General features: G+C 39.5%; 1 protein-coding gene across 8 annotated transcripts in view; it reads left to right on the plus strand.

Annotated features, from left to right (window-relative positions):
- The window catches only part of MYLK (myosin light chain kinase), a 295,320-nt gene that overhangs the window by 212,613 nt on the left and 70,289 nt on the right, over positions 1-12,418 (plus strand). For all 8 annotated transcript variants that reach the window (XM_042444623.1, XM_042444627.1, XM_042444633.1 and 5 more), the window contains one exon: positions 7,859-7,975. In XM_042444623.1, coding sequence (XP_042300557.1) covers positions 7,859-7,975 — 117 coding nt within the window. The remainder of the gene's footprint in view (positions 1-7,858; positions 7,976-12,418) is intronic.

Below are 12,418 nucleotides of genomic sequence, written 5' to 3' on the forward strand. Positions count from 1 at the left end.
GGCGACCTTGGAGATTATCTAGTCTAATCCCCTTTTTGTACAGTATTATGAAGGGGTATTCCATCTCACATTGTCTTCTATAGTGTACAGTATTATATTATACAACAACACGTGTCCATTGTTTCTGCTGAACGTTACCATTTATAGGTTTAATATTCTGAAGACAGACTCTGGCTACCATATATAATTTAAATAGAATTGTCATATCTAGATTCAAACTGTTTAGGAAAATAAAAGATAGAAAAGTGTTTCATATCCAGTAATTATGTGGGTAGTTTCCATTTGGTTACTAAACTGCAGCAAATTTAAAGGAATCCCAGTATTATTTTTACATCTCCAACAGTGATTATTACTATTAAAATACATTATTAATGGGAATATAGTATCATTCATTTTTAATTGATCTCCCCTCAACCTTCATCAAAGGATTGCTTGTTAATTATCTTACAAGTACAAACCTTCTCTACTCCTTGTATCTTTCTAGTATACTCTTTTTTTTAACTTGCCTCATTGAATGGGTAGGATTTCTACAAATTTGGAAATAGAAATGATTATTTTGGAAACACTGGATGAACAACATAGAATCATGTGCACACTGCCAGATGTTTTCTTAGTGGGACATGAAGCAGTAGCTATGGTTCCAGCCATCTGGAACCAAGGTTTTCTAGTTCTTTTGATGTTTTAAGTTACTAAACAGATGTTTTTTTCCTTCATCTTAATTACTTTGCAAATCAGCAGAAGAATAACATTCCCCCTTCCTTCAGAGCCCCCCCCTCATTCAAATCTCAAGTGAGATATGAATTTTATTTATTTTAAAATCTTTTATATGGCTTTTAAATAGTTTTATATATAGAGGGGGATTTTTAAAATTCTGTTTAAAACTTTATTAAGGTATTTTCCCCATTTGGGGAGAAAGGCAGCATATAAATGAAATAAATTAATTACATAAAATTAGTGGGTGTGTGGATTTGGGAATAGTTCCTGCTCAGAAACTATCATCGGAGATGTTTCCCATGCTGCAGTAACCACTGCTATTACCACAAAGGAACATGGAGGAGTATGCACTTTTTAAATGCAGCAGTAACATAGCAGATGAGATAGCCATGGTCATCCTAGTTGTTCCTTATCTGTCATTATGTAAAATCTCTGTCTCCAGTTTCTAGAAGGAAACAGAACTCCTCCTTAACCTTCCTGTAGGCTGGGTAAATGAATGAGCAGACGAACAATATCAGATTGCCATTGTTGCTGTGTGTAAAGGTAGACACATTTTATCTGTGTTACAACTTGGGGGCATTTTTGCACTACAGAGTTATAGCACTAAGATACTACTTTAACAGCCATGGCTTCATTTTATGGAATTCTGGAATTTGTCATTTGGCCAGAGGTACCATAGAAGCTCTCTCACTGAAAATTATAAATGCTCCTCCTTCAACTGCAAAACCAAGGATTCCATAGGATGCAATCATTGCAGTTACAGAAGAATCATAAAGTTAAAGAGGAATCATAGAATCATAGACCACAATGGCTATCCAGTCCAACCCCCTGCCATGCAGGAATTCACAATTAAAGCACCCTAAGAGATGGCCATCTAGCCTCTGTTTAAAAACCTCCAAAGAACAACACTCCACTACTCTTCAAGGAGTGTGTTCCACTGTTGAACAGCTCTTACTGTAAGAAAGTTCCTCCTAATGGTCAGGTGGAATCTTGTGTTGTTTTGTTTTGTTTTGTTTTTGTAGCTTGTATCCATTGTTCTGGGTCCTATTCTCTGGAGCAGCAGAAAACAAGCTTGCTCCATCCTCAATATGACTCCCCTTCAATTAAACAGGGCTATCATATCACGTCTCTTCTCCAGGCTAAACATCCCCAGCTCCCTAAATCTCTCCTCATAGTGCATGGTTTCCAGATCCTTCACCATTGTGGTCACCCTCCTCTGGGCACCCTCTAGCTTGTCAACATCCTTTTTGAATTGTGTTGCCCAGAACTGGATACAGTGTTCCATGTGAGGCCTGACCAAAGTAGAATAGAGTGGCACTATTAACTTTCCTTGATCTAGACACTATACTTCTGTTGATGCAGCCTAAAATTGCATTGGCCTTTTTAGCTGCCACATCACACTGTTGACTCATGTTCAACTTGTGGTCTACTAGGTCTACTAGATCCCTTTTATATGTGCAGTGTGCCTGCGTTATACGCGGCTTTGAGCATATGTGCAAAGTCACACTGGGCGCAAGGGGCAGTGTGTCCCATTTGGATGAATCGGGCGCGCGTGCACCGCCCCACCGCCACATGCACGAGCCCCATTCACTTGAATGGGGCTTGAGCATGCATGGTGTTTGGCTTACGCAGGGGGGTCTGGAACAAATTCCCCACGTAAGCCAACGGCGCATTGTACTGTTGTTAAACCACATGTTCCCCATCTTATATATATGTATTTAATTTTTTCCCTCCCTAAGTGCAGTACCTTACATTTCATAAAAGAGTCCATGGTTGCTTTAACAATATGAAGGACCCTGTAGATATACGGTATTCTAGATAGATTATGCTTCCTATGAGGATCCAGGAATGGACTGAAAGCACCACCCACTGCTTCTGGTAGTAAAATTTGGAAAATTAGCACTCATTTATATTGTACCAGTTATACATATTTTTCATGTTATGTCTTTTGTGGAAATCCACCATGATGTGTTACGATTGCTGCAAAGTCCCCAGTATGTTTCTGCAGTACAGTACATGTGGTGTTTGTTTGTTTGTTTGAAAATGGGTATGTAGCTAGCTGAGGACACTTCAACAATAATATGTTGCATGACCTTAAGACAGTAAAGCTAACTAATCCTCAAAATAATTTCTTTTTGAGCCCAAGACATAACCAATTCTCAGTTTTCAGCATTCTTTTTATTATCTCTTGCCATCTAAAACTGTACATGGTACACAGTTTGAGTTATTGCAGCTGGGAGAGAGGGAAACATATTTTGCTGTCCAGGATAGGAAAGTAAAATACAAAAGTGATCCTGTTTTGATGGTGTGTATATTTGTATTGAAGTTCATGGACTATCAAGCTGGCAAGAGCTAGAAATCTTTAGCCAAGTTTGTGCTATTTTGGTTAAACTAAACAGTGTCTTCATGTAAACCCCAAAACTCCAGGGAGTGTGCCTTTGAGTGTGTAATCCTCAATCTCCCTCTAAATTCTCCAGTTGATTGGAACTTTCTCATAGCATTGCTGAAGATACTACAATAGATTTCCCACTACAGTATAAATATTTCGACCATGCTTTTGTGTCTCGTACCCAAGTGGAGCTGACTCAAGGCATTTCAGTGCTCTCTTTTTACAGACATGCAAACTTCCTTTGCAAGGCACTGTTAGTTGGCTGACAGCTATATAAACAGATGGGGGTGGGGAGTCAACATTCACAGCGATCTTGTTATTGTCCCTCCTGGGATTTTATTTTGTAAGGTGCCAAGAAATTCAAAATTCCTGACTGGAGTCACCAGACAGAGTTTTCTCAGAACTATGAGAAAAGAATCTCATCTCTGGAGGTCAGCAAGGGCATTAGTAGAGGAAATACCAAATGCTCCACTGAGAGACGTTTGGCCTTCAAGCTCAGGGAATGAAGCAATTGCCTAGGTCACAGAATGCAGAAAACTTTTCCGGAACGTTTTGTGTCTGCAGTAAATATAGACAGCTTTCCTTTCTATTTGTACGTTTATTAAAAGAACTTTGGGAGGAATATATTGGACATTGAACACTTCGTATATTTTTATGTCCACAGATCACTATTACTTTCTTTCTGCACATATTCTGTTGTGTACAGTTGGCATGGGCTGGGCCCCTTGAGGTTCAGGATGATGCGTTGGTGGCTTTGTGAAAATATCTTCTAAGAATTAGAAAGTGCAGTTCAGATTATTTCACCTAAAACAGGAGAGGAGAACCATTAGTCCATAAGCCTAGCCTCTAGATCCTGGAAGCCATAGAGGAGGGTCTTGTCCAAGCTCCACCCCTTTCCATCCCAGTTGGGAAGATACACAGCAGCGATCCCCATTTATCATTCATCAGTGGCCACACAGGGATTCTGCCATGCCTGTTGGCACCCTCCTCCAAGGTGAATAGAGCAGGGTGAGGGTGGTAGCATCCATACTTGTGATTGATTGGGATTACTGTACATGGAGATTCCTTTTTCTCATACTTCTTGTTCTTTCATTGAATAGTGAGGAGCAAAGAGATTGTTGCAGGGTTCTGAGCTTTTGTCTGCACTGAGAAAGTGGAAAGGGCTATTAGCGGGGAAGACAGAGTGCAACTGAGCTCTACCATTTGACATCATCTGGCCCTGCATATTGGTTGGGAGGGAAATTTCAACTCCCAAACCAAGAGAGTTCTCTGCCTCTTCTTTAGGAAATCCTGATTTGAGAAGAAGGAGAGTGTTAAGACAAAGTGAGACTTGGAAAAGGGATTCCCATATGAAACAATATCTTGAGCATAGGAGAAGGAAATTCTGTTACTAGTTTCCATCACTGTTTTATGTCAGTCTGTCTGTCTGTCTGTCTCAAATAAGAACAAACTTGCAACATTAGGATCACTTTCCTGCCAAATAAGAATGCTGAGCTGTATTCATAAAAAAAGGCCAGCCCTAACATTAAGAAGATTGAGGCAAGTGCCTCAAGCATAAGGTGTTGGAAAGTAGATGTTGCATCCTCCCAGTTGGTTTTCATGAAGTCTCCAGCTATCTTCTTCTGCTGGAATGAAGAGCTAGGTCCCCTAAATTACACTGCTTTCTCAGACATGGTGAAAGATGCTGGATACTTTCCCACTGCAGTGTTAAAGTAAGATTCACCTGGTAGCTGCTATCTTTGAACTGCAGAAAAGGTGCTCTTTTTCTCCTTCAGTTCCACTGGTAAAATGTCTTGGACCACTTCTGGTCCTAAGGAACAATTCATACATATTCTGCTTTGCTTGACTTTTAGCTGTGGCACTGACTCATTGAGAATCCTCCCCCCCCCCCCCCCCCCCCTTTTCTTTCCCAAAAAAAAAACATTTTTTTTTTTTTTTTTCTTTTTTTTTCTTTTGCTCACCAACTAATTTAAACCCCCCCCCCCCCCCCGGTCTCATTTTGTCTAGACAATAAAAAACCTATTTTCTTTTTTAATATCATTGATTATACTAATAAAATGGTTGCATTATGGAACTATGGAAGCCTTCCATTTGTTCTCAGTGAAATAGTTGTCTCTATTCACATTGTCTGTGGGGAGAATGGCTGTTAGTTATTATGGCCATCCGGTAATTTCTCCGAATGCAAAAGAAACAAACCACCATTTATTACCATTTGCTTGGAAGCAAGATGGGAAAGAGCATTTATCTTCATGCCCTAGTGAGAGGCATCTATTTGGCTATTGTAGGAAGCAGAATAATGGCTTTCATTAGTTTGTTCCCAATCTTGGGTTCTTAAGTGTTGTTGGATTACAATTCCCATCAAAGCACACTCTGTTCTAAATCCATTTGCAAACAATGTTTTTCAGAGAGTTGAAGGTTGATATGGTTGCCCACCAGCACATACTTTATTTTTGTCCAAGTCTAGTCTATAATTTAACATTTTTTGCACTTATTTGCAAAGCCTGTTTGACTTGAGACAGTACTACTACAGCAGAGATAAATAAGGGCTGCAGGGTTGATGGTCAGTCTTACAGTCTTACCATCAGTGTCTGAAAGATAAATTTACATACAGCTTAAGATGTGATATCTCATGAGTTCATCCTGTCTATATGCAGAAAATGCCTGCAACGTTTGTACATTCTATGATGTCAGTTATATGCAAAATTAGACTTGTGTGGTTGTTCTAGTCTGATGAACTCTTCTTTGAATATGTTTTATTATACTATAGATCATATAATAACTTGGCAGGGCATCAATAAGCATAGAAGGAATGCCAGAGTGTAGACAGCAGTGTGAATTGTTGTACCAGATTAGAGAGAAAGAGTGAGAGAGAGAGAGAGAGATCAAGTGCTTGGAAATAGAAACGACTATGATTTTCAAGCTGCTGAAGTTTTTACATCGTGACAGTAGTACCCCATTTCCACAAGGGCTTTGTTGTAGTAGTTGTTGTTAAAGCAGTTTTGCAAGAAATCAAAAGCACTTTTAAACTGGTTTTCTCAAAATGAAGTTGTAAAGTCATTGCACCTACATTTGGAGGAGATAGAAATAAGCACATAAGTGAGGATGAGCTGTTATACCAGAAATACAGAATCTTTGAAAAAGTCTGTTTTCACAATCAGGTGAATCATACACTGTATAGGTCTTGTTAAAGTGTACTATGGGGTGTTGGTATGGGTTTGTTCTTCTTAATATTTCACCCAATTGGGGAAAAATTAAGCGCGAATCCACCATTGTCCTCATATATCAGCTTTCTTTATTCATGGGGAGCTGTTATGAGTAGAACTGATACATGGTTTGCTAGCTTAGGAAATGATTTTATACCAAATAAGAGCATTGGCTCATGTAGCCCAGTATTATCTACACTAACTGGCAGCAACTTTACTATGTTTTTTGAGACAGGAATCATCTGCCAGCCTTACTGGCAGAATATGAAACTCAGGACTTTACGTTTCCAAAGCATATGTTCTGCCACTGAGCTATGGCTTCTCCCTCCCAGCATTCTCAAGTGGTACAGCTTAATGAGGGATTGAAAATAACATTGTAATGAATAAAGCTGTCCCCTTCCCAAACACATTAAAATTTGGAACAAGTCGTAATATTACTCCTTGTTTTCTGCTGTAATTTTGATGATAACTGTTCTATTTGTGGCATAATGAATAGTGATTGCTCATATTTTAGAAATGTTACCCTGCAACTGATTGGGTTAAAGCCCATCCCCACTGCAAAAAAACTGAGCTATATTTACTTCTTTTTCATTCTGGAAAACAAAATGCAGGTTCCATGGCGTCTTTAAAAAAGCTGCAGAAGTTTCAGGAAACCACCCAAAATGGTAACAGAGTAATTTCCAGAAGCACCCTAGAGTCAGACAACTTCTACTGGGCATAGCTGTAGGGCATTTTCAGAAATAATATCATTGACCTTTCCAGGAAGCTTTCTGGGGTGCTTGTAGCCTTTGCATGAAGCGACATATGTCCAGCACAACTTGTTTTTTTAGTTTGAAGTAGAAAAGGGAAGGAAACAGAGTTTTCTGATAGATATATGACTGCCACCCCACTGAGTTTCAATGGGATATTTTGCTGGCAGGGTATGTTCCTAATTTTTTTTAAATTGATGCTTTAATTATTTGTGACTTAAGTTATATTTGCCAGCCTAGTAATATTAATGATAGTGACCTGCTTGGTAAACTCAGCAACAAGTAGTGCCACAAGGCTCCCCTCCACTATAATGTCTCAGGCCCCAAGTATAATGGGAATCATGTCCTTAGATTTGGCTTATAGTATTTCTCAGTTGTTGTTATTGTTGTTTTAAAATCATATATCACAAGCTACTTTAATGTGTGTGTTTTATATGTTACATTACAAACATTCTGTACCACACTCACACATTGTGTGTCTGTGTGTGAAGGGGGTTAGCATCTGGTTATTTCTTCTGCCACTTTTGCCCACCTCTTTACAAGGGAGCCAGAGGGGGCTGAGAAATGGAAAGGGTGCTGGCAAACAAGAATACATACAGATGAAGGCTAAGGAAAGAAGCAGATGTTTTCTTTTTTGGTTTTTCTGCATATGAATGTGTTAAAATTAAGGACAAGCCTTATCAGAGGTTCCGGTCCTGACAGAATAAGAACTAATTGTCATTGTGTGAAAAGTTCTGTACTACAGCAAACTAGGAGGCCTGGTGGTCCTACTTCATCTCTGTCCTCTCTTTTTCCCCCATTAGGATCATTGTGCTCACTAATCATCGATAAAGCCTTTCCTGAAGATGAAGGCCAGTACAAATGCATAGCTGAGAATGCCTCAGGAAAATCAGAGTGCACTTGTAATGTGACAGTGGAAGGTAAGTGTACTGACCAGAGCTGAAAAACCCTGAAGTAACTTTCCCCACCGTCTACATCAATGGAGGCAGTTACAACCCTGTTTATGCCAAACTCCAGCTTCTTCCAATCTGATTCTGATTTGTGTAATTATTTAAAAAAATGGAGGTGGGATTTATATGTTTTCTCTGTTGCATTCCTTCTATGAAAATCTTGTAATTCAATCCCTAAAACAAACAGTACACTAGCCATATGGAACTCAGCCCTGCGTTCACATTGTTGTGCACTTTAGTTAAAGAGCCTCCACACTCACACTCCCAAAACATGCTTCTGTGGGGACTCAAAAGACTCTTTAGGGTTACCACAGTACCACATCCAGAGTTTCCATGTTAGTTTAATGCCTCCTGTAAATAGATGCATCAGGAACAATTGAGCCAATTTGTGGGTTATATAGGAATTAAATGAATGAAACCAGATACTTTTGTGCTAGATCTGGTACCCACCAAATTGAAGCTGGGAGATTTTACCACAAAAAATGGTTCTGGTGAGAGTGTTGCTTCTTGTAGCTGGTATCCTGCAGTCAATAGCTTGTGCTAAGCTCCCTTGGCATCAACTTGTACAAGGCTTGACTCAAAGCATTTCTGAAAATTGCTTGAACTCACCCTGAGCAAAATCTATGTAGACCAGTTCCAGGATTAATGTTGCATTAATATCTTTTTTGTTGCTGTTCCCATGAGCCGCAATATTAATCAGAATGTAATCAAAATGCTGTGTGATCAGAATGCTGGACTAGATGGGCCTTTGGTCTCATCCTGCAGGGTTGTTTGTATGTTCCTAAGTTCTTCCATTATTGCAGTTTATTAATGTTATTACACATATACCATCAGTGATTTGAGCACTGAACTATGACTCTTGAGACCAGGATTCGAATCCCCACTTGGCCATGGAAACCCATTGGGTGACCTTAGGCAAGTCACACTCTCTCAGCCTCAGAGGGAGGTACTGGTATAACAAATGCAATTTGGTGTAATCTTAGTAAGTGGAGGTCTTTTTAAAATATAACAACAATGACAAATGATGAGTTTACACTTTGGACCAGTATAGAACTGTGTTGGTTCAGACAAAAGTTCCATCTCCACATGCATCCCAATGCTGGGCTCCTGGATCTAGAATGTCCATAATTTTTAACTAGCAGATGATTTTTAACCCAGTTTGAGATCACTTTAACTGCCACGGCTCAACACTGTGGAATTCTGGGAGCTGTAGTTTTGTGAGGAATTTGGCCTTCTCTCTCAGACAGCTTTGGTGCCACAGTAAACTACAGAATTCCATAGCACTGAGCCATGGCAGTTAAGGTAGTCTCACACTGGATTATTTCTGCAGTGTAGATGCAGCCTAGCATGACCAGTTGTTGTGGGTGATGGTTGTTGTAGTCCAACAACATTGAAGATCAGTGATTGTGGGCTACTAATGTAATCCATTTTCCTGCTTTCCATAATGGCCAAACAGATGCCTGAAAAATAAAAGCCCATCAGTGGGGCTTAAATACAAAAGCTCCCTCTTACTGTTGCTTTCTAGCAAATAGTATTACATTGTGATGTGTTGCTTTTTAATCTGGAGGTCCCCTATGGCCATCATGACTCATAGCCATTGGTAGACTTCTTCCTGGATTTGTCTTTAATCTGTTCTTAAACTCACATCTCATGGCAGCGATTTCTGTACATGACCTTTTGCCTACCCTAAGCCATTGGATGACCCTGTACTCTAGGATTATGGGTGATAGTGGAAAGAAAGAACATGCATTATTTTATAAATCTCTAATTCTGCTCCTCCTCCATATGTTCTTTTAAAACTAAATTGCTGCCAAAGCCTTTCTCCACTACTCTTTCATACTTCCAAGAGCTTCCAGCCAAGAGTTTCCTTCTGGCACTGACTGGTAAGAAAGCATCCAGGCACCACTCAGAGTAGAAGTGATTTCTTACTGAAGAGGCTTAGATTTGCTTCACTCATCATCCCTCCAGTTGTCTTATCAGAAATACTGGCTTTCCCATCTATTTTGTTATGGGACAGTGAGCAGTTATGTTCTGAATTCCAGAGGCATTGATGGCATGTCAGTTCTCAGCATCCAGTTAAAAGTCAAGGGAATTAAAATGCTCACAGGCTGCCTCCACTGTTCGTCCTCTTCCAGAATCTCTTGCCCTATTACATAGCTCTTCAGTCATTTGTAGATAATTCATGAAGAGGTTAAATCTTGGTAAAGGGCATTAAACAAGACACTGGCTCTTGCAAGAAGTGCTTCAGGATCCCTAAAGTCCATATAAGGCAGGCATCAATATCTTCAACTGCTTTACCAATATACTTAAATGTGTCCTGAATTTCAACCTTCTAAGTCAACTTGGGTGGTTTGACAGCCTCTATATCTACCTTTCCCCACAGTGGTACCAGCAGAGTGTCAAGGCACCCTTATTCCCCAGTTTTCTTCAGTTTCTAAGACTAGAATGAACAGGTAATTCATCTCAGATGGAAGCAAGAATTCACATATTCCTGTAGGACGTCCATAAACCAATGCTATAAAATGTTGCTAACAGTAGGAAGTCTCCACTATCCTTCATAGGTGCTTCCTTGTCCAAAGGTTTCTCTAATATTTTCCTAAGTAGCTTCAGGGTTTAACATGAATTTATTGTGGGGATAAACACAATTTGTATTTTTGGATTCATTTTGGAATAATTATTCCCCTACTGCTTTTGCTATGTTCATTGCTCAGAAGCTGTCTGTATTCTGAAAAGTCAGGAAAATGATGCCTGTGGTTTTACTACACATTTCTTGATACCATGACGAAGATGAGAAATGCAGTGTTCATTGTATGGTTGAAGATCCCAGGGACAACATAGGAAGGGAACAGAAATGAAACTGTCCCTGTCCCAGATACACAAATTTATAAGTCATGCTAAGAAAATCCTCTGAAGAATTTAAATTGCATTTACTCTAAGTATATGTTACCTGCCTTCTATGGCAGTGTTACTCAAAGTGGTGGTCCCTGGACCAGTGCCGGTCCCTAAGCCATTGTTTGTCTGGTGAGTTTCCAGGAAAGAAAGAAACAACTGTAGCCTATAGGCACTGCCCAGGCACAGATTTGGTTACCATCATCTTGTTGTTACATCATTTGTTGTTGTTGTGTGCCTTCAAGTTGTTTCAAGTTTATGACGACCCTAAAGCGAACATATCATAGGGTTTTCTTGCAAATTTCTTCAGAGTGGGGTTGACATGGCCATCCTGGGAGGTTACTGGGTTTCCATGGACAAACTGGAATCCGAACCTGGTCTACAGAGTCTTAGTCCAATGCTCAAACCACTATACCAGGCTGTCTCTCAATTGTTACATCATGTATCCTATTTAATAATCTACTTCTGCATACATTCTTATGTTACGTTTTGTGACTTGAACAAGTAGGGGGCAAAAAGAAATTGAGTTTTGTAAATTTCCTGTGTCTGTCCTTATCTTCTAGGTGACCTAGACAAGTGGCTATTTACACCAGGGGTGAGCAACATGCATCACAAGACTGTTTTATCCTCCCCCTCCAGAAAAGCCCCCAGTGCCACTAAAATTCAGCAACACCCTTAAAACTAACAGGAAATAGTTGCTTTTATTGAGTTTAAGCAGCTTGCTGCTGAAATTCAGTGGCTAACTAAGAGCACTGCATTGAAACAAGCATTTTGTCCTTGTTTTATAGGCTTTTTAGTGGTTTGTTGTCGAAATGTGGCACTAAGATTAGCTGTTGAATTGCAGCAGCATGACTGGGGAAAAGTGAGAAGGAGGAGACATGTAACTGGTCCAAGAGGGCAAAATTAATCCCTGGACCCAAAAGGTCCATCTCGGATTTACAGCTTTTTAAATCTGTGAGGTTCTTACATGAAAAGAATACATAGCTTGCTGGCAAGTGATAGATGTGTTTCTAAAATGTGCCCCCTCCCCATTTCTGTGTGTGTTTTCCCATTTCTGCTTCTGATTAAATTTGGTTTTAAAATTATATAAAATATACAAAGCATTTTACCTATTGGGACTATGCACAATCCTTCTTTCAGGCCACCTTTGACATTCAGATAACCCTGTTTCAAATTTTAGTAATTAACCTTTTGTTATGTGAAGTTGAATATAACCTTTTGTTATATTCCTGAACTGAAAAGTGATGAAATCTTTCAGCTTTCCATTGATGCTCATATTTTTTCCTAACCTCTTTACTCTAAGCCTTCTCCAGTTGATCCCTGTGCTTTAAATCCTCCTGTTGAGACTTAATCACAGTAGCCTGACTGGAGCAATATTGCATTGTCATTCTACAGTATTAAGTTTATCCATGTTTTCTTAAAAGAGTTCTGAACACAATATCTCCTGAGCAGCAGAGAACGCTTTCTTTATTATTTCTTGCAGATCTTAGTCTGTCCATGCAGTTTATGCACACTAAAACTTGT

The sequence above is a fragment of the Sceloporus undulatus genome, chromosome 1 (genome assembly GCF_019175285.1).
Source record: "Sceloporus undulatus isolate JIND9_A2432 ecotype Alabama chromosome 1, SceUnd_v1.1, whole genome shotgun sequence".
Taxonomy (NCBI): Eukaryota; Metazoa; Chordata; class Lepidosauria; order Squamata; family Phrynosomatidae; genus Sceloporus; species Sceloporus undulatus.